Here is a 25,624-nt window from a genome sequence, read left to right on the forward strand (position 1 = left end):
AGGGCTGTTTCTTCAATTGCCACAGCCTGCCCCTCATGATGTATTTCTTTGGTTGGTGGAGCTGTCAAGTCTCATGAGTGGGGAGACCACTGGCTCAGGGTGAACCTTAGTCCTGAACAGCAACTACTCATCCACCTTGAGGTATTATAGCCCTTGACACAACGCCTCAGTCTCCACAATGACTTGTCAGCTGTGACATTCTCCAGCCGGCTGATTAACGAGAGCCGGTGTCCGGGTTGCAGCCGACAGAGAATTCAAACTATTAGTGGGTTATCTCTCCTTGCAGCTCAGCGTGGGAAGCCTGTGCTCAGTCCCCAGGGAGGCTCCAGGCTGGCTGTGCCAGCGACATGCCTGCACTGTGGTGGCTGGGAGGCGGCTGGTGCTTTCAGATAACATAAAGTGTTCCTGCCCATCAGTCCCGTCCCCAGGAACTCACCTTGGCGATGGGAATGTCATTGCTGCTGCTGCTGGTGCTCAGCTCTCCGGTGCTGGGGTTAATTGGGCGGTTGGCAGAAGTGAGGCGTCCAGGGCTGGAGGGGCCTGTGGCCTGCACGCTCTGTAGTCGGGTTTGGAGTTCTCGAACCTGAAAGCACAATGGTTGACAGGTTAGACAGGGTTGGCTTCCCTGGCCAAAGGTCAAAAGAGCCAGCTGGGTGGATGGCAAGACTCTTCTTACAGCTGCGATGCAACACTAAGTGGGTAAACCCACTTACGTCACTGTATCCTTAACCGGACCCGCAACTGGCCACCATCTGTCCTTCATAAGAAAGAGGCGAATGTGTTACCTAGGACTGGAAGCTTTTGCCGGAGGATGATGCCCACCATGAATGAACGGTTGTTCATGAAGCCCCAGGGTGCCCAGTGCTGGGATGGGCAGTGCAGACAAGGGAGTGGGATGCCCTTTCTACCCCCATGGAGTCCAAGGGAGGAGAGAGACAAATAATCTCAACACAAGAGCACCCAAGGGCTATAACCACCTATCTCTAGTGCGCCAGGCTGCAGAAAAGAGGGAGAATGCTGCTACAACAGGCATCGGGTCAGAGAGTGCCAGCTGGGCAGTGGTGCTTGAGCCTCGTCCTACAGGGGAACAGGTAAGGAGCTGGCTTTGGCTGTAGAATGGGTGGGGGCAGGGGAGGAACAGCACCTGTTATGGCAGTGTTTGAAGAACTGCAAGTTATTTGAGATTGTGTGAGTTAGAAGCAATGTCTTCATGGAGTTGAAGGTGAGGCAAAGGGACAGTGACAGAAAGGGCACCAGCAGCTTTCCCCTCAAGTGACTTGGGATGGGAATGCCCCTGGAGCAGTGGGAAGGAATATGAACGTTGACCTTCTGCATAAAAAAGAAACCCAGAGTTGGGGGCTGGTAACTCATGCCTATAATCCCAGCTACTTAGGAGGCAGAGATCAGGAGGCGTGTGGTTCGAAGCCAGCCTGAGCAAATAGTTCATGAGACCCTATCTTGAAAAAACCCTTCATAAAAAAAGGGCTGGTGGAGTGGCTCAAGTGTAGGCCTTGAGTTCAAAATCCAGTACAGAAAAAAAAAAAAAAAGAAAGGGCCCTTGGATTACATTTAAGACACACATTTAACTGCACAGAATTTACATGTCCAAATCCTGCTTTTTTGTGGTTATGGCTCTGTGACTTCCAGGGGAAGAAGTGTTTCGGATAAGGACAGACCGTTGCTAGAAGTGAGTCTTCTTGATAACCTTGTTCACAGTTTTATCATCAGAGCTCAGTGTCTTTCTTTAAGGGTAAAATGACAGCAGCACTCAAAGGTCCTTAGGGAAGGATGGGCACCAGACTCCCTGGGGAAGAAGGAGCACTTGGACATTTAAGGTATGACTTTCCAAATTTTATAGTGAACCAGAGCTTGTCAAAACAAATTCCAGAGCAACACCCGCAGGGGTTCAGAATCAGTGGGTCTGGATAAGCCAGGAAACTTCATATCTAATGAGCTCCCAAAAGAAGCTGATGCTGCATTGCAGGTCAGGGGACCACACGGTAGGCAGCTGACCTAAGGTCCGCTCAAGGCCACCATGCTCTTTAGTCTCATATAGAGCGCTACAGCCCTTCCAGGCAAGGGCAGAGAACAAGAACGCAGTCCTGTTGTCTAAAAGCTACTGGAAAGCTTTTCAGATGAAATGTCTACACCCTGCTAACTTGGGAACCCAAAGTAATTGAAATTTCAATAATTTATCAACATATTAGAAGCCTAAAATAGGGAGATTCACTCGGAGCAAATTGCCTTCAATAGTGAAACAGCTCAAAAGCGCCTTCACACTCTGTTGTGTTCCAGGAACTGTGAGCTGATGGGAGCGTGGGGCCCACCCCAGAACAGTGCACAGATGAGCCTGCCAGAGCCGAACCGCATTCCTGGTGAGAGCTGACAAGGGTCATTCTGGATTGGTCTCCAAAACACTAAGAACAATGTCGGTATGGACAGTTCATGATGACACAAAGGGAAAAGGCCCACATTCCCATCAGGCACTGGGGGTAGACTTGCTCTCAATTTCTACTGCAACGAAAGTCTGATGAGGTCCTGAATAATTAACAATGTCAACATCACTTCAGACTCAAACAGTGTCTGAACTGCATGTAAAACAATCGCTATTGCTATTGGCCTATTGCTAGAATCTCCATTGGCCTACTCATCTTGCTTTTTTAAAAATACAAATCGTCCTGGACAATTCATAACCACCTCATTAAAACTAGCCATGTTTTATAGACATGTTTACTCTTCTGATCACAAAAGGGAACTATGTTCTCTGTGGATGAGGTATATGACACTGCAAATCAAAACAGAAAAAGAACCTGTGTTCTAACTGTGTAGAGACAATTATCTGTGATGATTTCCCATGGTGTGTGTACGTGCATGTGTGCTTAAAATTCATCTAAATACTCTTTCTCAGTTTAAAAGCTTAGATCCAGGGAATGTCTTTAAAAACTAAAGAACAGCAAGCATGTTTCTTTTGGGCTATGCTTAATTATTTAGTAATTGTTAGGCAGTAGGGGGTGGGGATCTAGCCAAAGGGTGTAGTAAGCCAATCATGGAAAGAGACAACTGCATGGGTTACACAGCCTTCTCCCCATCTTAATTTGGTGTGGGGATCCTAATTAATTAATAAATGCACAGAACTGAGGGCTACGTGTTTGCTGAGTCAGCTCAGGAAGGCTTAGGGGAAGGGCAGATACAGTATCAGAGCCCTCAGTGACATTGTCACCTACTGAAATGGGCTGGATTGTGTTCCTCCAAAAGGTATGCTCAAATTCTACTCCACAGTATCTGTTAATGGGATTTTTTTGTTGTTTTCAAAATAGGGTCTTTGTAGATGGGTCATTACGGGTCTCTACCTGAAAACATTCCAGATTTAGGGTAGGCTTTACCCAATGAGTAGCACACTTAGAACCGAAAGGAGAGGGAAACTGAGGGACAGACACAAAGCATGGGGACAGAGGGCAGAGGATGGCCCTAAACCAATGAAGGCCAGGAGCTACCAGAGGTTGGAAGAGACAAAGAAGGACTCTTTTCTGGAGCCTGTGAAAATGTGGCCATTTGCTGACACCTTGATTTTGGACTCCTGGACTCCTTTGAAAGAATGTATTTATGTTGTTTTAAGCTTCCATGTTTGTGTTCTTTGAAGATATTTTTATGAATGCAAGTATGTTTCCTGTTACAAAATCTGTGTTTTGGAGTCAGGGCTAATCAAGAACCAAGCTAAGCCTACTGGACTCATGAGGCTACAGAGCACCTGCTACAAGAAACTGACTTTCAAATTATACTTGATTATAATTAATTTCAATTCAAATTTAAGTAGTCTTATGTGGCTGGTGGTTATTGGATCTGTCAATAGAGTTCTAAAAATATTCAAGCAAGTAAAATAACCACCCAAACTTGTAGTTGCGGTGACATACGGGTCATAGTAACAACATCACAGTCAGGAAGACATAAGAAGGAGCTGAGTTTTTCAGAGATAGGAAGTTGTCAGCTGTGGACAGGCTGAATTTGACAACCACTGGGATGGGAGCAAAGATTTTTCAGATGACAATTAGAAATAAAAATCCAAAGGAAGTTGATCAGAGCTGAATGTAAAGATTTCAGAATTTTGGGTATGGACATGGTTTGGGAAGGAGGAAGGACAGTGGGGTAGGGACAGGGCCCCATGAATAGCTCCCAGGGCTAAGGGTGAGTGGAGGGCTGGAAGAGGGGGAACCTTTTTCTCTGGAAGGAAAGGAAAGAGGTATGGAAAGGCAGTAGGAGGGGTGAGTTTGCAGACTGAAGAAGGAGGAGGGACTCCCATCTGACGGTTTCTGTGTTTTTGCTATGCATGGGGCGCGGGGAGGGATGGAATTAGCAGATGTCAGATGTTAGGAAGGATAACCTAGGACCAAAAGAGAAAAGAATAAAAGCAAGCTTACCCAGCAACACTGAGTGCTCAGCCAAACTCTCATTCAAGACTAGACTGAGGAAACGGTCCTCTAACTCTGGAGACCTCATTAAAATAATAGTAAAGAATGAGGAAGGACTGCCAGGCGCCTATAATCCTAGCTACTCAGGAGGCAGAGATCAGGATACTCGTGGTTCGGAGCCAGCCCAGGGAAGTACTTTGCAAGACCCTATCTCAAAAATACACATCACCAAGAAAAGGCTGGTGGAGTGGCTCAAGGTGCAGACCCTGAGTTCAAACTCTAATACTGCAAAAAAAAAAAAAAAAAAAAAAAAAAGATTTTTTTAAAAAGCAGAGAATGAAAGACATTCTGTGATGTGTCCAAACTACCCAGAGGAAGAGTGCAGGGTTTTGGCTCCACTTTGGCACACAGCACGAAGGACAAAGATAAGAAGCAGTGCTGAAAATGGGTTCTCAGAAGTTACCGTTCTGCAGTTGTTCAGGAACTATGGAAAATTTCCAGTACATGACAGTCTTGGCTGAAGTCAACGTACAGTCCTATTAACAACCCATGGAAAGAAACGATGGGAAGGAAATTCATTGCCAAGGTTTAAAAGAAAGTCAACTCTCCAGGTGTCAGATGAGAACTGCGGGGACAGGAAGACGGGGTGCTGCTGGGCAGGATGTGGAGTACGAGGACCTGGGGTGCTGATGGGGGTGGGCAGGAGACAGGGAGTGGGCTCCTGCCAGTCAGGCAGTGTGAGCTAAGCTGCCCCTTCCCCAGTCAATTCTGGAGCTTTCCTGCCCCACACATCTGTGAAAGGTGGACTGAAAGTGTCCTCCATCCCTCCTTGAGGACAGAAGGAATCGCGGGGACTTATCAGGTTGGACAACTGTAAGAATCAACGCTCAAACACATTTGGGTGAGTGCAGGGATCCCAATCTTGTACACTGACATTAACACTGGACTGGATTCTGCCACACACCCCCTAATAGCTCAGAAACCAAATTTGCAAATCACCCACTACCATGAGAAGTCAGGAGACTCTGCTCGCCGTGATCTGGAATCCAGGATATGAAGCTGCCAGACATCCAAACATGCAGAGATAGGTGCAGAGAGAGGAGCCAGCTGCCTAAAGCAGGAGATGAGCCCAGCCCAGAAGGTACATTTTGGATGTTTAAAGAGATAAAAGGAATAATTTTCATAAACAATAAGAAATGATACAACAAAAATAGGCAGATACCAAATCTTGTGGGGTTTTTTGTGGTGGTGTGCTGGGATTACAGAAGTGCACCACTGCACCTGGCCAGATATCAAAAGTTAAAAGCCATTTATGACAGATACCTTAGGCTCAGAGGGCAAGGTGTGGCCTGTTTTATTCACTAGTATATCACCAGCACCTTTCATGTTGACTAAGAATCTTGAGAACATCTGTTGAGTATCACTAAAAAAAAAAAAAACTGTCAGCATTAAATCTAATGTCTAGAGAGACCACTGTGGTGGGCCAAATTATAGCCCCTTGAGTCTCAGACAATCAACCCCCTGCCCCCCGCCCCAACCTGTGTCAGCTACCTGACACTGCACACAGAGTGTGGGCTGGGGAGATGGGCTGGGTTGTCTAGTTCTTGAAGAAGTGAGGCAGGATTGCCAGTAGAGTTCCAGACCCTGTGCTGCTGCCCAGGATGCTGGAAGAAGAGTGAAGTCTTGGAGTGCTGGCTACCTCTGGCCACTTTGAAGGGTGGGATGGGGGATGGGGACAGGGACAGACTCTTAAGCCTCCAGAGCCATGCAGTTCTGCCACCACCTAGACACATGCCACACTTCTGTGTCTAGAATGGTAAAATAACAAATTTGAGTTGCTGTGAGCTATTAAGTCTGTGATAAGTCTCTATTGGAGGCGAGATGCAGGATATTTCAGAGCTGATCTCACAGGAGTTGTTAGAATGGTGGTGACCAAAGGCCGGGGTTGGTGGAGAAGGAGGGAAGCGAAAAGACCCAGCCATAGGCACTGAGTTTCAGTTTGATGGAAACAAGAGGTCATGGTGTATGTGCTATTGCCTGGCAGGGTGACTAAAGGTAGTGACAGGGTGACTACAGGTAACAATTATATTCTGCTATCTCACAAAGCTACAAGGAAGAATTTTGAGTGTTTTCATCACAAAGAAATGAAAAATGTGGAGGAGACAGATGGGTTTACCCTGATTTAACACTACACAATGCATCCCTGGGTTGCATTGGCCTGAGGCTAATAGGAGACGGGGACCAGGAACTAGAGAAAAGGTTAGATCAAAAAGAATTAACCTAGAAGGTAACACACATGCACAGGAAATTAATGTGAGTCAACTCCCTGTATAGCTATCCTTATCTCAACTAGCAAAAACCCTTGTTCCTTCCTATTATGGCTTATACTCTCTCTTCAACAAAATTAGAGATAAGGGCAAAATAGTTTCTGCCAGGTATCAAGGTGGGGGGGAGAGGGAGGGGATGGAATGGGTGGTAAGGGAGGGGGTGGGGAGAGGGGGGGAGAAATGACCCAAACATTGTATACACATATAAATAAAAATAAATGAATAAATAAAAATAATAATAATAAAAAAAACAGTGTGTGGGGTGGGGAGGAAGACAACCTCAAAGGTTAATAATTTATTACTCTCTCCCCATAAGAATGGTTAATATCAAAAAAGACTGAAGATGACAAGTGCTGGTGAGAATGTGGAGAAAAGGGAACCCTTGAATGCTGTTGGTGAAAATGCAAATTGGTATAGCTAATAGGGAAAACAGTATGGAGTTCCTCAAAAAATTAAAAATACACGTATAATATGATCCAGCAAGCCCACACACGGCTCTATACCCAAATGAAATGAAATTTGTACACTGAAGAGACAGGTGCTACCCAGGTTCAGTGTAGCACTATTCACAGCAGCCAACAAATGGAAACAACCTGTCAACTGATGAATGGATAAAACAAATGTGGTACACACAATGGAATACTATTCAGCCATAACAAAGAATGAAGTCCTATTTGCAGTAACATTATGTTAAATGCAGTCAGTTAGGCACAGAAAGACAAGATGAGCACCACACAGTCTCACCTGTATGTAGAATAAACAAAGCTGATCTCATAAAGTTGACAGCAGAACAGAGGTTACCAGGGGCCAGTGGTGGGGGGTTAGGGAGATAGGGAGGACATGGGTCGATCAAGGGGTACTAAGGATGCGTACTGCAAACTTGAAAAAGCTGGAGAGACATGCTTAACCTGATTTAAACATAATGCAATGTGCGTGTATCAAAACATCACATGGTGCTCCACTAAAATGTACAAATGTTATGCTTTCATATATTAACTTAAAATTAACTTCATAAGAAACTGTGAAAATGTGGGCAAAAAGATTAAGAATTTATCACTTGCTGGACACTGGTGGCTCACTCCTATAATTCTGTCTACTTAGGAAGATGAGACTGGGAAGATTGTGGTTCCAGACAGCCAGGAGAAATAGCTCGAAAGATGCCCCCATCTTCAAAATAACCAGAACAAAATGGACTTAGAGGCATGGCTCAGGCAGTAGAGTGCCTGCTTTGCAAATGTGAAGCCTTGAGTTCAAATCCCAGTCACACACACACAAAGAATTTTTCCTCATAGATATTGCTAAAAGGACTTCCAATGAAATGAGAGAAATAAGGGTAAGTACAAGAACCAGTAGTGACGTCAGGGCAGGGCCACCATCTCGCACTGTGGCTGAGCAGATGGCCTGGCCAGCCATTCCAGAAGGCCGCCAGCAGGATTTGGTTTAAAAAAAAAAAAAATTCACACACCCAAGGATTCAGTCATCTTACTCTTGGACATGGACCTAGAGAAATTCCCAGAGGACCAGAAGGGACAAGTGAGGGGAATATGCCCTGGGGTTATGGTTGTGGGAAGAGGGAGGAAGGAAACAACCTGGTTGTCAGTCAGTTGGTGTGAGGCTGGCCACATGGAGTCCTAGAAGCCCTGGGATACACTGGACTAGACATACAAACAGCTACATGGACAGATCTCACAATGAGTATGCCACAGAGAAAAAAATAAAGGAGAACTATAGCAAAGAAACATGTATATAAACTAAAAACAACACAGAAAAACAGTGTCTTACAAGAACACACACAAAATGGGGAAAGGGAAGGAGATTTTAAAGGAATAAATAAATTTAAAGGAGGGACTTTGCTGAGACCAGTAAGTATGTCTATTTATTTTTATTTTATTATTTTATTTTTTGGTTTATTTTTTGAACTCAGGGCTTCACACTTGCAAAGCAAGTACTCTATGGCTTGTGGCTTGAGCCACACCGCCAGCCCATTTTGCTCCGGTTATTTTACAAATGGGGTCTCTTGAATTATTTGCCCCAGTTGGGTTTGAACCTTGATCCTCCAGATCCCAGACCCTCAAACAGCTAGGATTATAGGAATGATCCACTGGCACCAGGTTTTTACTTTATTTTTTTGAGACAGGGTCTTTCACTATGTAGCCCAGGCTGGACCTGAACTCACGATCCTCTTGCCTCAGCCTCCTAGGTGCTAGGATTATATGAGTATGCCTGTAACTGAGGAATATAATCAATCTTTCACTCTGTCCCCAGGAATGAATTACACACCACACACAATCACACACACACACACACACACACACACACACACACGACAGGAAATACAAAAGTCAGAGCCAGGACTGTGCTCTATCATGCACAGACGAAAGAGGGGTGTTGAGCTGCTAAAGTCACACACACCCAGTGGGGTGTGCATGGAATGGTTTCTGGAATGTCAGGAGACTCCTCAAAGATGTGAGGCCAGGGCAAGGATAAGACAGGCAGCCAGGACAACTGTAAGAACTGAGACAAGACAACAGGGTTGGCCTTGAAGTCTTCTTTGAATGTGATTGACAGATGAGGGACCCACAGGAGTGCAAGGTGGCATGGGGTCCTGAGTGGGACTGGAGATGTCATCATTAGACACCCAAGAATGAGCCTGTTGTGCTGGTGGTGTGCCTTGGTGAGCAGGGTAGCTGGAACTGCAGGCACCTGGGAAGTGATTCAGAGCTGTGAATGGAGCTGGCTGGGGTGAGGTGATTCCTACACCAAGGAAAGGTGACAATCACTGGGCCAGAAAGGCTCTACCTAATGGACTTGAGGCACCCGTCCCCACAGGGAAAGCTGCCTGCTGGGAGTCCAGGCCTTACATTTTACCCAGAACCATTCTCTCAATGGAGACTTACAAGACTTTTCTTAGAGTCCCCAAGTAAGTGAGAAATCACAATCTAATCATAGAAAATATACCTACTCCTACAAGTGTTTTAGGAGGTGTTGTTTTACTGTTAATAGCAATTTTCAGGAGGTTGGAACAGAAGAGACCACGAGATAGAAGGAAGAGCAGTGTAGCAGGCTTTCCATCTCCCTAAGGTTTGACAGGTATGTCACTTTCTCTTTTGCTCTACAACCCCTGAAAGTACCTGAATCTGCTTCTCAAAAGGTGCACCAGGGAATAGGTCAGTGTTCTGCTGCCTTCCCACAAACCAAGCTGGCCCCTTTCTTTACAGCTCAGGGTTTAGCCTGACACAGCTCACAGGCACAGGGGAGGCAGGGACCAGGGAGCAAAACTAGCCAAGTTACCTCACTATTTCCAAGGCACAGGTGTGAGCGCAGCCCTTGTAGGGGACCTGGGAACTGTTTCCAGAGAACAGGCAGAAGAGCCAAAGCTCTGAGAGTTCTCTGACGAGGTTCCCACTCAAAGCTTCCTCACTCTACAGAGGGAGGAGGAGATTTTTTCAACAATGCTCTGCTGGACTCAAGCCAACTTGGATACTACCCATGGACAGCTTCTTCTGAAACAAGCTCATCTTGCCTTTCACTCAGTGTCGTCTTAGGATGCCAAAAAGGGCACCTGTGGGGCCCTAAGAAATTAGACAGTGATGTCACTGTGACAGGATAGTTTCCTAACTACTAGTTTATGTAGAAGGAGGGGACAGAATGAGGACAAGGATGAATAGAAGAACACAGGAGAGCATTCTAAACATCAGAAAAGTGAACACTGTTCCCATAAAAAGGTTACTGGAACCTAATGTTTGGTACCAAGAGTTGACATCAGCAAAGACCTGGTATAACTGTTCTTTTTTTTTTTTCTTTTATTATTCATATGTGCATACAAGGCTTGGTTCATTTCTCCCCACTGCCCCCACCCCCTCCCTTACCACCCACTCCGCCCCCTCCCTCTCCCCCCCTCAATACCCAGCAGAAACTATTTTGCCCTTATTTCTAATTTTGTTGTAGAGAGAGTATAAGCGATAATAGGAAGGAACAAGAGTTTTTGCTGGTTGAGATAAGGATAGCTATACAGGGCATTGACTCACACTGGTACAACTGTTCAATTGTAGGTCTCAATATCTCTGTCCCTAAAAATACCTATCAGGATTCTGGCACAGACTAAACAAATTATCCATCACAAGTGCCCAAAACACGTTCAGAGTTATTGTAAGTTAGGGATTAAGTCCTGCTTTGCCCTTAGACACATCTATTGGAGGGGAGAGATATGTTCAGTCTGAAATTGTTCAAAGGATGGTAAAACTGTCAATAGCATTAATATAGCCTTAAAGATAAACCCACAGAGCTTGCATTGGTAAACTGCCTCCTATAGACCTGTTCTGCACCAGATGAGCAGAGGGTTCTGTATGGTGTCAGCCAATGTCTCCCAGCCTTTGAAGTCCCCAGGGGCTTCATGGACTTCCCTTCCCTACTCCACCTCAGGTAGCCCTGGACAGAGGAAGGCAAGTTCTATACAGCATGGTTCTCCCCCAGACCATGGCCTGTAGAGGAACAGGCCAGGCAGGAATAGAAGGCAATAAGAAGGTTGTCTGTCTGTCTGTGTGTGTCTCTCATTCCACCTTCAGAGGACAACGTAAGGATACCTGGAGAGGTTCCTGGCCCACATCCAGGGAGTGCTCCTCTACACCCTGCCTCTGAGAGCTGCTTAGGATCAAGATGAGGGTATGTAATGTGACCCCACACCCTGCACTCTGTGAGCCTCTGGGCTCATGGGATTCTGATCTCGTGTTTAGTCTCCTCAAGATGGATGTGTGAGACTGTCTGCTTCTCTCTCTGACGGAATCATGATTAAGCCAAGTAAGTCAACATGTTGGACACATTTCTATGGTCTCTGTCCCTTTAAGGTTAGGCAAAGTCATCTGTCTAGCTCTGGCCAATGGGCAATGAATGACGGCATTTCAGAGCTGAGCCAAGACCTCTGCGGTAAGGTGTTAGGTGGTGGGCGGCCAACAGCCTGGGTTCCTGAGTGTATGTGTGGAGCAAAGATACGCAACTAACCCCAGATCTCTGCAGAACAATGGTGTAAGCAAGAAATAGTACGCCATGCTGCTGAGATCTGGTTGCTTACCCCCGATAAAGTAGAAGAGCCACTTGAAATCCCACACTAGGGCTCAGAGGAACACAAGGGGGTCATACCCCCTCCTCTCAGCTTCCTCCCACGTGGCAGGATCAGGGCTGGAAGGGGGTACTGAGACTGGCTTCTTTCTACAAATCTTTTATGAATTTGAATCTAGCTAAAATTGCCAACCTCTTCTTGATCCTGTAAATAAATTCCTGGAAAGAAATGGAACAAGTAAGAAATGAACTGTGTTCCTCAAAGAACGAAAGAGAAGGCTCCGCTTGTGTATGAATATCATACTGTTAAAGCTGGAGATATGCATTGATCGCCACACTTCATACTTCACTTTTTGTTTGATTAACTTGAAGGACTTTATTTCTGTAGTGCTGGGGTTCGAACTAGGGCCTTAGGCATGCTAGGCAAGCATTCCACTACTGAGTTGCATTCCCAGTCCTTGTTAATTTAACTGGAAAACTAAGGAAGAATACAAAGAAGAAAAAAAAAAAATCAGTGACATTCTTTCACTGCCTAGATTTAGCCTCTGTTACTTTTGTGGCGTATTAGAGCTCTACCTTCATTTTTGTCCTTCTATATATTAAAAATCATACAACAGATTCACTTAAAAGTTAATTAGAACATTACAGGAAACTTCAAGTGCTTTTCAACCTACTCTATTAGGTATCTCCCCTTCCCCCCCACCGTTAGTAACTATTATAATATTGGTTTATGTTGTTCTGGTCTGTTTTAAATATTTGTACATATACACATGTAAATACAAAGTAAATATAAACTTACATTATCGATAAGTACATAGTAAATACACAGTTCTGTTTGCACACACAGAACTGTGGTGAGGAAAAGCATGATGGCAGAGGCAGGGGGGAGTGTGGGGGGCCAACCAACCACACAGATGGGGCTGGAAGAGGTTTGTAGGTAAAATACAGATGAGTCAATGTACTTAAGCTCACAACCTTAAGTTGTTTCACTGCCAGAAATATCCTCATCGTGACTGACGTTTTGTTAAAAATATCACAGAGATACTGACTTAGCACATCATAGGAGACAGTGAGGATGTAAAGAATGGCTGATTCCCAGCCAGATCCTGCTCTGGCTGCATCAGTTTGGCCCTGTAACATTCCTAGTTAGGGCGAACTACGGGCTACAAGTCAATTACTAGGAAGAAGCACATAAGGAAGTCTACAGCCAACCTTTTAGGTCCACCTGTCTCCCTAAGTGGGCCTTTGTGTAACACAGACTCTTTCCAATTCCTTACACACAACCTCTAATCAACAAGTGTCTTTGGAGACAGTAAATACTGCAGGTGGACTCCATCTAAATATTACATATTTAGAGGCTGGCATCAGTGCAGCCAGAACTTGGTAGTGGCGAGTTCAAAGAGGATGCCCTGCTCTCAGCCAGAGAGTTCCTTGACCCTGGGTATCGCACACTTGGGTGAGCAGAACAGCACTAGGCACCCACTCCACCCTGATCTCGCTGTATGTGACTGAGCAGAAGCGATGCAGCCCTGTCTCTCCTGCCGTATCACAAACTTAAAAGTGGCCCAAAGGAGAACATGACAAGATTATTACTTTAAAAATCTTATGGAGTAAATGGATCACTAGAGAATGATAATGTTTAAGGAAATGTCTCCCTTCCTAGCCATGTTTTTCCTATCATGTCTCCTTTCCTAGCTCCTTGTCCTCCAAAGGTGCTATGTTATCAGTAATTTGATGCTACTTCCTGCTAAGGATGATGACATGAAAGGGACTAAAAAGGGCTCTGAAGCACTATGGGATTTCCCTTATCCCCTTCCTGGCCTTGGAACCCAATTGCAGCCATTTAAAAATGTGGAGTTTAGCCAAGTGTGATGGAACATGCAGAAGTAGGAAGATCATGGTCCAAGGTCAGCCAAGGGAAAGTTAGGGAGACCCTAACCTAAAAAATAGGCTAAAAACCAAAAGAGCGGAGGGCAAGGCTCAAGTGGAAGAATGCCCACTTAGCAAGTGTGAGGGCCTGAGTTCAGTCTCCAGTATTGCCAATAATAGTAATAATAATAATAATAAATGAATAAAATAAATTTTAAAAAAGGAGTTTAGAGTGCTTGCTTATAGCTTAAAAGAAAATAAGCCAGGCATGGTGGTACATGCCTGTAACCCAAGATTCAGGCAAGCAAAAGGATTATGAGTTTGAAGCCTGAAGCCAGCCTGGCCTCCAGAGCCCAAGGAAGAAACCTATAACCTATGAAGTTTCAGAAGGAACTCGTGTGGCCTATTTATGTTTCAAGTCTGGGTTCACATGCCTTGTGATCCCATCAAGTTTGCTTTTCCATACAGATTGGGGAAAGTGCTGATCAATTTGGATATTTCACAGCTGATCTAGGTAAAAAATTAATCTATGTAAGAAATAAAGACTGTGGAGAAGCCATACCCTGACATTGCATGTCTCTCCTGTGACTTCCCAGGGCACTCTCTGTGTTCCTCATCACTGCCACTTGACAGACACCATTGCAATGACCTGGTGACTTGCCTGCCTCCCAGTAGCCCTGAAGTCAGGGCTTTACCTTTGAAACCCTCTGTCTGGCACAGAGGTGACCAACCATGCTTAGGAAGCACATAAGTGAATGGAAGACAGGCAAAGTGCTTTCTGGGTGGAGTAATTAATTGTGCCTTGGCTAGATTGAGCCTGCTTCCTTAAGTGTGAGGAAATAAATGATTATATTACAGAGCATTCAGAAATAAGTGATCACCTGATTTAATAATGAACAGGGACCAATAATAAAATTTGTCTGCCTGTTGTTCCTTAGTTACTGCTCTGCCAAGGAGCCCACTTTGTTAATTCACTATATTAAAGAGCTAATTTAATTAAATCCTAAACATGGCTCAGAAGACCTACAGAGAGCCAGAGAGCACTTTGTTTAATTGCAGTCGGGGGGCAAGCACCAATCATATTGATCTGGTCAGTTAAAATTCTATGCAATCTATGTGGCAAAGGAAAAAAAATTATGGCTGTAATCACTTTTCAGGCAATTTTGATGAACTGTGGACTCAGAAGGGTCACAAAACCAGCCACATGTTACTTAGCATCACAGGGCTGAAAATGAAACCACACCAGTCTCCCTGCAAAGCTACACATGGTAAAGAACAGAACACAAGGCCAGTGGCAAAGGGCAGATCCCTCCCCAAGGCATGGGCCACAGTGGGCAGGTGGTGAGGGCAAAAGGCTTTCAACATTTAAATCTAGGCAACTAGCATTTGAAGGCATCTGGAAAATTCTCTGAGACCCACAATTGTCTAGAAATAAAGACAAAGAAGTTTAATTCACAGATATGTATATAAATTCCAGAGAACATTCACAGTTCAGTAAAAGATATAAGTCCCTTGAAATTTTACCACTTGGAGGTGATTACAATACAAATTATATAAATCCATATAAAAGCCTATTAATGGCACAGACTTAGGTTGTAAATATGATCAAAAGAAATATTTTGACTAAGATGTGTATGTGTGATCAGATGCATATACATGTGTGTATATACAATTATTCAATGTCCATGGTAGAATTGTTCAAATAGCTAGGGATTCTTATAGAAAAAAAAAAGAAGAAAACATGGATGGAGCTAAATTTTCCATACCACTCAACATGGAAATCTGGATTTTATCCCAAGCAAGTACTACTTGTTTTCTGAGCATTTACTATGTGCTAGATACTGTGTGACTATTTTATGAGTATTGCCTCATTTTTCTGCATTGGGTAATATTGTTATCCTCATTTACTACGGCACAGTAAGGTTAGGTATCCTGTAAAGACTCCTGGTGACTTTCCAGGCCAGGCTACCACCCCAGGAAGTGTGGCTGCATACAGAGCCTGAGTATTTAATGTAAATACCTCCACCCTACAGATTCTTAAGCCTGGCCTTCAGAGTTGGAGCAAACAATGGAGGTGAGAGGCTTTGATTCTTGCCAGTCACAGTCAAGGGTTCTGTTGTGCTTTGGGGACTTGAGTTAGAGAAAGAAATTTATTCTAAAGCACAGTATGGGATTATATCTATGACCAACCTATTGATTACACCTATAACCCCCACAAAACATGCACCATCACAACACACACATCAAGTGTAAGCACGTTCCTGGTTAGGGCATTAGTCATGAAGATCGGGGGTGTGACCAGGAAATGACGGGGCGTGTGGGCATCCCTGAATGTCATCAGGATCTCTAGATAAAGCCTTTGCTGACTGGGATGATTTCCACCTGCTGATGCAAGTGTGGAGAATGGAGCAGACAGAGCTGGGCACTGAAAACACGTTCGCACATGTGAGTCGATATTCGGATAAAGGTGGGAGTGCTGCCCTTTAATTACGACATTAGCCACAAACAAACGACAGAGTTGATGACGTTCAAAAATAGTAATTTCCTCCCTATTCATACATTATGACAACTAAGCAGGTTGCATATGGATTAAAACCCAGAATGATTCACACATGCTGACCTTACTGAGGAACAAGTTACTCCCATGGCGTTCTTTACAGGTTAGGGAGATACAGTAAGGGGGAAGGTTGTGGAACCTACGGAGTGCATTCTTCCCCCTACTTCTGCTTTGTGTACAAAACTACCAGCCAGAGCATGACTCAAAAGAAACCCCCTAATACTGCCTAGATCAGGAAAGACCAAAGTAGGTCTAGTAATTCAAAGTGAAGAACAGAAGGAATGGCTTCCTGTTGAAGAATTCCTCTCTTCACCCCCACTCTGATCACAGATCAAACTCATAGCCAAACAAAGAAACAAATCCCACATCTTTGGAAAACTGAGTGCTTAAACAATTCCGCCCAATATTTCTATGCTGAAATATCAGTGCCTTCAATAATGGACATGGGTCCTAAACAAAGTGCTTTTCAAACTGTGTCATCCTGCCCCAGAGTGAATACCAGGAATTGTGCGCACACACAAGAAAACCTACATACATGTATGTATACAAATACACACATGTGTGTAGGTACACACACATATGCACATGCATACACATATATATGGCTTTTATTTTAATATGCCTTTACTAGAAGAGATGATATTTTACATTGGATTCAGTATAAATAAGTGACAGCAGTTACTAGAAGGTTAAAGAAAATTGTGTAGGAAAAATTGGGGAAAAAAATCTACATTTTTCAACTCTAAAAGTAGACTATCCTAAGAGAAGAACATTTTAATTGAGCTTGGGGAAGACGAGTACACCTGGGAGAGTAGTCTCAGAATCAATGCCCTGACGTGGTTTCACCAGCCACTTAGACGTAGGATTTGAGAAAAGTGTCCTCCTCCCTCCCTTCCAGAATTGTGTTTTTTTTCTCTCTCCTATCCTCCCTCCTTCTGTCCAGAAGTGTTTTTTTCTCCCTTCCTTCCAGAAAAGTGTTTTTATTTTCTTTCTTCCATCCTCCCTCCTACCTTCCAGAAGCGTTCTTCTTTCTTTCTTCCTTCCTTCCCTCCCTCCCTCCTTTCTTCTTTTAGGATTTCTTCCCTCCCTCCCTCAAGAAAAATATTTTTCTTTTTCCTTCTTTCCTTCCCCTGTTTCCCTCCTCCTATCCATCCAACCATCTTAGTATTTTTAAACTAGTTTGAAAAACAACTTTACAATGGGAAGAGGCTGGTGACTCCCAAGACTGAGATTCAGTGAAATTCTGGACTGCCCTTGGCTCTACCTGTCCACATCTCTCACTCCTGTGCAGGAACAGGCCTGGCTACACCGACCAGGGCACTCACTCACCCTCCTCCGGAGCCGGTCACGCTCCTCCCGGATAGCATTCATGGTAGCTTTGGTCCGGTTCAGTTCTTCCTCTTTGCTGCACAGCATGGCTGTCAGGCTCTCATTCTCTTCCCTCAGCCCAGCCAGCTCCTTCTCCCACCGGGATCGCTCCTCAGCCAGGTTGGGATACAAGTCCCGGCCGAGCACTCCTTCGATTTCCTCAACTGTCTGCAAAACACAACCACCAAGAAAAGCCATAAAGGTGACAGGAAGAAAACAGGCTGCCCTGGATCAGGTATACACAGAAGTGGGTTCTAACATCATTTCACAGCACATGGTGATCGTGACCTGCACCATCCCCAAATCATCCAGTCTCACTGGCCTGGGTCATATTCTGTGTTACCCAGCAGTCCCCGCAGTAAGGAAAACACAGTCTCTTCCCAGTGCTGAGCCTCTGTGTGGTGCTATCCACCATGTTCACACACAGCTGTTCATCTCCTTCACCTGAGCTCCATAGTTGGTGAACACGCAGGGACTAACAGGAGTTTACAAACTGCATAGGAACCCTACTGGGAAGTTTTCTAAATTATAGGTCTCCCGTGCACCAGCTCAGCAATCAGACAGATCACCATTTTCTGCTTTTAGTGTCGCACAAGAATTCAGATGATGTCAATGAGGATCAGTCCCAAGATGTAAAAGACAAAAATGAACCTTGGTTGCACAGAAAAAGCAGCAGCTCATTGTGGAGGTTTATCAGACAGCGAGGATTTCATGAATTAAATAGCTCTGAACTACAGAGAAGAGAATCTTCATAGTATCTGGAGAGATCTTAAGAATTCATTTAAAACGCAGTATTCATGCAAAAAAAAGATGCATAAAATTAGAAGAAGAAAAGGAACTCATTCTGGGTGCTCTCAGACACTATCCACTCACATGACTTAGCCTTTGCAAAAGGAAGCCAGCTATTTTTTAAACAGATGGGAGGATTGTTGTGAAAAGGTGGCAGGTAACAGAGGGATATGCTGAGAAACACAAGGTCTCAAACACTGACTATGAGGACATGCCATTTTCAGATCCCCTAATGAAGACAGGTACCAAATCTTGCTGTTGCTTCCTCTATTCTGTGCTTTGTCCCTCTTTTATCCTACGTGGCTCTGCTCCAGAACCCACTTTGTCCCTTGCTGGTTGGGAGAAGTCCTTGTCCTCTTTCTCTCCCAATGTTGAAGCTGGAGCTGGCATGCAAATTGGCATTACAACTGACAATAGGGCCTGGGGGACTCCAGAGAAAGAAACACCAGTAACTGCTTCTCTTCATCCCAAACCCTATCACCTATATATTTGCAACTGAGATGAATAAGGATGTAAAGCCAGCTGTGGTGTAAACATACATCAGGGTTCACTTGAGACCACAGCTCTCTTGGGAAATCCAGGCTTCCTGTTGACAGAAACTTGGGCTTAGACTATCCCTTTGCATAAGATCCTCCAGACTTTGAAGTCTGAACCTCTAGGCTGGGCTCGCTAATCCATGGTGAAGTAACTGAAGGCACCTGAGGCCCAGGATTAACAGGGCTTGACATTCTCATTGTTCAGGATGAGTTGGTGCAGATACACAGAATTCCCCTCACCTGCTCCTTCTTCAGCAGGAAGATGATTGCCTGTCAAAGCATGGCCCAGGACAGCTGCACAGCTGGAGATGAGATGACTTGGGCCCTGAACCTTCCTTTCCTTAGCAACATGGGAGGAAAACTGTTGGAATTGTATTCCAGTGGCCTTGAAGCACTAACAAAGCTTCTAAGGCAAAAGTGCAACTCAAGCATGTGCTAATGAACCACCCAAAAATGATTGGTCAACATTAGTAATCTCATGGCTGCCAAAGTAAACTGTCCTTATTGCAAAGGCAGTGATGTTTTTGACATAAAGCCCTTTGCAAAGTAATTCACCCCAATGAAAATGTCCTAAGCTCCTGCTTCTACTTGGTGGCCCAATCTGTTTTATAGTTTTCAATCCCTAATAGGTACTTGAGAAAACCACACTTCAAGAGAGGGGCTTGACTCAGCACAATGGTTCATACCTGTAACACCAGCTGTTCAGGAGGTAGAGATCAGGAGGATTGTGGTTCAAGGCCAGCTTGTGGCAAAAAAGTTGGCCAGACCCCCATTGCAAACATCAAGGAGGGTGTGGTGGCACGTGCCTGTCATCCCTGCTAATGGGAGTCATAGGTAAGTGGATAAGTGGTCCAGGTTGGCCTAGGCAAAAATGCCAGACCCTACCTGAAAAACAGTCAAATCCAAAAATGGCTGGGGGTGTGGATCAGTAGTGGAGCACCTGCCTAGCAAGTGTGAAGCCCTGAGTTCAAACCCCAGTATCACCAAAAGAAAATTAAATTTAAAAACAGAGGGGTCTGACCATTGCCCTTCCATAGACTAGCAAGCTAGGCAGAGGGGGAAGGAGGTCTACCTTAATAGCCAAGTCACAGTGCTCACTGGCTGTGGTGAGCTGCTCGATGTGCCTGTCCACCTCGGCCACAGAAAGGCTGCAGCTGCTCTTCTTCCGGCCACAGACAACACTCTCCAGTCCTGTCAACACCCTCTGAAGTTCTGAGTTCAGGTCACTGCAGTTATCTGTGAAAGAACGACGACAGAGTTCCTTAAGTAGGCAGATGGGCAACAAACGCCCTCTGTTTTGTTCACCACGAGGGACTCACTCAAGTGAAATGGAAGAGCACTGGAACTGGACATTCCAAAGTTCAACATATCTAGCTTCATCTCCCAGGCTGTAGGCACTGCTTCTGAGGCTCACAGACAATGTAAAGCTTTTTATTAAGGAGATTCAGGCCCTGGGCATTTTCTAGATGTCTGCGAATGCTCTCATGCCTTTCACACAAAGGCAGACACATCCTAGAGTTTCTTCAGTGAGACCAAAAGAATGACCAGAAAGTGTTGGTAGCACTTCAGAAGTCTCTGGCCAATTCTCCTGCTCAGCTATTTAGACCAGCACTGACCCCAGAGTTTCAGCTCAAAACATCTAGTAATTTAATAAACAAACAGAAAGCCTCAGAATGAGTGGAGATGCTAGGCAGTTTGAAAAACAGAAAATGCTGGGGGAGGGGTGCTGCAAAGGAATATGATTGCAGAACCTCATATGCATTATAAAAATAGAACAATGAAATCCATTAAAAAAGAAGAAACTGTTTTTGCTCTCAACAGACATAACATCTGTCCCCCACTCCTGTATCAACCTAAATTGATCCACCTTTGCAATTTAGGCAATTCTCTTCTATCAGGGGAAAAAAATAGCAAACTTTTAACAAATTCCACATTGTTCTCTATTTATATGGCTTTTAAGCAATTCTAATAATTTGATCTTGTCTTGACAATCTGGGTTGCTATTAACAGCTGGACATCCAGATGTTAATTATAATTATAATATGAGCTAGGTATGTCTTAGAAGAGAAGTAGGTTAGGGGGAAAAGCCTCTTAAAGTCAAATACAAATTCTTTCATCTGCTATTTTGGATTCTACATATCACCATGCTGGTCAATTATTATAGCAGGACAGGTGGTGACCATATGCATTCAAGCTCTCAAAGTAGAATGTGATTCCTGCATGAAAGAAGCTAATATCTTCACCATTGACCTTCTCGTCAAAGGTTCTATACACTAAAATAGAGAATTGCTTTTGGTGAAAACTTTGGAAGGCTTCAAGAAAACTCTTAGCTCTGTGAGCATAGGATTTCACAGGGTATTTTAGTCAATCTCATTTGGCTGCTTATATTCACAAGTTACCAAAATGTAAAGAGAAAAAAACCAGCCTGAGGATTTTACTCTAACCAGTGCACACAATTATCTCACCTACCTCTCAGGCTTGTTCCTTTCCAATCCGTCCTGTGTTTGTTAATGGCACCAGTATCCACCTAGCAACTCAGGTCACCATGAAGCTACTTTGATGTCCTTTTGCCTCACATTCAAAATTCCATCCATCTTGTGACCACACCTCCAAAACTTATCACCAAACTGATACCATCCTGAGCCAAGCCACCATGCCCTCTCAAGTGGGGCACTGTAACCACTTCCTACCCCATCTCTCCACACTGTAGCCAAAGTGAGCCTGCTAAAGACCTAAGTCAGATCTTGTTACTTTCTAGCCCACATTGTCCAATGGCTTCCCACTGTTATGCAACTACAATCATCTCCTTACCAGAGTCTGTAAAACACTGCATGATCAAAACTGATGCTCTCAACCCAGGCTGCACCATGGAACTCCCTGGAGAACATTTATAAAATACCAGTGTCCAGGCCCCACCCCAGGCCAATTAAATCCCAATCTTTGGGGTGGGGCCTGGACACTGGAAAGTTTTTTAGTTCTATGAATAAATTCTGATGTGCAGTCAGGGTGAGGACCACAGATCCAGCCCTCATCTCATCTGCCCTCCTTTCCCTATTCTCTCTCTGCTCTCTTTATACTCCTAAGCTTTCTCTGTCCTTAGAACAGGTCAAATTCTTGTCTGTACCATGGCTTCTTTTCTCTCTGCTGACACTGATTTCCACTTACCATGCAGTTCTCAGGTCCTATCTGGAGCACAGGGTTGAGTTGCATCTCCTGCCTCTGCCCAGTCCCCATCCCATTATCCTGTTTTCTTTATGGCAATTATCACTATCTGATGTGAGTTATGTGTTTGTTATTCCTCCCCTATGAAGCTCCTGAAAGAAGGGACTTGGATCTTCCTCACCACTGTATCTCCAACAAAGAGCAGTGTAGGTGATCAAAAAATATTTTCTAGGCTAAGTGCCAAGGCCCAAACCTGCAATCCTAACTACTCAGGAGGTGGCTCAGGCAAAAAATTCATGCAGAATACCCCCCCCACACACCCCATCTTAACCATCACAAAGTTGGGCATGGTAGGTCAGGCTGGTCATCCCAGCTATGTGGGAAATATAAATGGGAGAATCATGGTCCAGGCATAACATGAGACCCTCTACAAAAAAATAAAGAAAGCAAAAAGTACTGAGGCCTGGCTCAAGTAGTAGATTGCCCACCTAGGAAACAAGGCCCAGTACTACCAAAAAAGTTTTCTTACATGCAAATGTAAGCATCACATCACTATCTATTTAAAAAACAGAAAACACAGACTCTGCCAACAGCAGCATCCTTATGCTTTTCTTCCTCCTTACAGATCTGAGCTGCTAACAGCAGGGAGACACTCCTCATTGCAGGACATCCTCTGGACAGGGAAGGCAGGGGCTCAGCACACACGTGAGACAAGGATGACCCAGGGAGGAGCAGCACAGTCTGGTAATCACACTGACCAGGCTCTGAAAGAGCATTTGTGGGGACCCCGAGTTGGAGAGAGCTCACGCCCCTGGACTGTTCACATCATGAAGTTCTGATGAGGAGGATGAGGAAGAAAGATGCCCTGTTCAGCCATTCTATAGACTTCCCTTACATGGGCCACCTAATGCATGCCATGTTGGATGTATCTGCTGAGAGTGTCACATAGCAGGACAGCTGGGGTGGCTCCCAAGCTAATTCTTCAGGGTGTTGGGCCAGAAGGACCAGGAGGAGGGGTGAGGAATTTCTTTCTTATTCTACAATCAGACAGCTGCCGAGCCCTGACCACAGTCTGGAAACAGAATTCAAAGATGAGCACAAGACCGTGGTCAATTCAGAGTCTCATAGATGCACGAGGTGAGCTCAAAGCCACCACCTTGGGAAGTCCCCTTAAGAGACCACAGTGCAGAACAGGATGGAGAGTCGGGAAGATGAGAGGTGGTATCTAAACTACCACAGAAGGGCAGGGATGGGGTTAAGGGGGAGAGGTGGTAGGGGCGATGTAACCAATGTACAATATAAACCTATTTGAAATTGTCACAATGAATCCTGCCCCCGTACATTGAATATATCCCAGGAAAAAAATAAAGAAACACTGAACCATAGACTACCACACAGACTGAGCATCTGCTATGCAGTCCAAGGAAGGCTGCACACACTCTTTGGGAGATAAACCCTATATACTTCATCTGTTGTTCACAGAGCTTTGTGGTGTGGTTTCACGCAAACTCCGCTAATGAGCTGTTGACCCTTGGCTGCCCTTTGCCACTGCTCCCTGTTTGGAGTCTCATGAAAGGACAAGGTGTCCAAGCCAGCAGAATGAGATGTTCTGGATCCCCTGTCTGAGGTACTGTCACAAGGCCCCAATTGCTTGACACCATTCATCCCCATCACTACTGCTTTAGACAGAGTGGCACTGTTTTTCTGAGTCTGTGGCTTGTTCATATATATATATATCATAATAAATTCCAAACTCCTTCCCTGGCCTGTTACCGTCTGGCCCTGCCAGGGACAGTCCCTGCAACAATGAAGCCTACTCCTCAGGATATGACCAAAAGAATAGAAGGCAGGGACTCCAAAGGACACTTGTGACTAGTGTTCATAGCAGCATGATTCACTTTAGCCTAAATGTGGAGACAAGCCAGTGTCCATTAACAAATGAATGAATAAATATGATATATATAAAATATATATACACATATACACTTGTATATACACAATGACGTATTAACAGGCTTTCAAAAAGAATGAAATTCTATGACATGCTACAATAAGAATGAACATTAAAAACATTATGCAAGGTGAAATAAGGTGAAATAAACCAGACACAAAAGGGCAAATACTGTATGAGTATACTTTTCTCAGTTATCTAGAATAAGAAAACATAGAGTAGAGGTTGCAGGGATGGGAAGAGGAGAAGTGGGAGTTATTGTTTAATGGGTACAGAATTTGTTTTGGAGGATGCAACAGTTCTGGGAGTGGGCAGAGGTGTTTGCACAACTAAAAATGCTCTTAATATCACTGAAGTACCCACTACACTGTTCATAGCTAACATGGTAAATTTTATGTTGTATATATATATCACATATATATATACATACATATATATTATATATACATGCATATATACAACATATATATTTTATGTGTGCATATATACACACAAATATATTTTATGTATACATAAAAATGTTCATAGCATATTATATATGTATAGTATAAACAACCATAGTAAAAATTTCTGCAAGTAAATTGAGAGGATAAAAGCAAATAGGTGTGTATAAAACAGAAAACACCTTTAGAATGGCAGTACCCTCAGAAAGGATTTGAGAAACTGTGGTTTAACTTAAAAATGTTTCTTGGAGAAAGACGAGAGTAGTAATACGGGAAGCCTGAAGACCTGGTGGTCAGCCTTGCTGACTCTTTAACACTCCACCTCCTGAAGGGCAGCACTGATAGAGGCCCACTTGTTCCCCTTCATTATGCTGTACTTGGTGCAGGAAAGGTGACAGATTTGCACCAGGTCCTGAGACAAAGAGGAGGCCTTCTGCATCAAATATACATCCCTTCAGTAGAGTATATTTATAGCATGTTTCTTTCCAAGGAAGAATTAGAGGTAGCTTTTTACAGTCAACTACAAATGAGAGGGAAACATGGGACTGGACTAGGGAAAGGTTGTGGAAGCAAATGGAGAGCAGTGTCACTGCCTGAGCTGGCTCTTGCATTTAGCCCTGACCTTCCTGGAAGCCAGTGCAAAAAATGAGTGTTCTCCTATCAGAAAAGAGGGAGCATTTCCGTTTCACAAGAGAAACTATATCTTTTGGCAACATATGCTAAAAGAATTTAGGTTTGTGAGACTTTACATGTGGCATGAATGCTGAGGTTGTTTCCTCAGACACAGTCTCACACATGTGCAGCTTTCATATAGCTTCTTCTTATACTAAGCTTCAATTAAAATGAAAGATGGAGACCATAAAGTACAAAGCACAGAAAATCTAGGAATGTAGCCTTCTAGTTGTCTAATTTGTATAAAGATGAAACAGACACAGAAGAATAAGTCTGCCAGACATCTCTTTTGAACAAAGGATATTCACTTGCCATAAGTAGGTAGATTTGTCTGTACATCTAGCAAGCTTGAGGTGTCTAGAAAGCCTCTCTTTATATTTAAAAATGGTTTTGATGAATTGCCACCATTTCCCAACCATTAGGATTTAGAGCTATTCTTTTTTTTTTTTTTTTTTGGCAGGACTGGGGTTTGAACCTAGAGCTTCGGAC

General features: G+C 44.2%; 1 protein-coding gene across 8 annotated transcripts in view; it reads right to left on the reverse strand.

Moving 5' to 3' along the window:
• Mcc (MCC regulator of WNT signaling pathway) overlaps positions 1–25,624 on the reverse strand; it is a 437,017-nt gene that overhangs the window by 51,206 nt on the left and 360,187 nt on the right. For all 8 annotated transcript variants that reach the window (XM_074058872.1, XM_074058874.1, XM_074058871.1 and 5 more), the window contains 3 exons: positions 19,980–20,143; positions 17,544–17,750; positions 437–583 (listed from right to left, as the gene is read on the reverse strand). In XM_074058872.1, the coding sequence (XP_073914973.1) occupies positions 437–583; positions 17,544–17,750; positions 19,980–20,143 (518 nt within the window). The remainder of the gene's footprint in view (positions 1–436; positions 584–17,543; positions 17,751–19,979; positions 20,144–25,624) is intronic.

This window comes from Castor canadensis, chromosome 16 (assembly GCF_047511655.1).
Source record: "Castor canadensis chromosome 16, mCasCan1.hap1v2, whole genome shotgun sequence".
Lineage (NCBI taxonomy): Eukaryota > Metazoa > Chordata > Mammalia > Rodentia > Castoridae > Castor > Castor canadensis.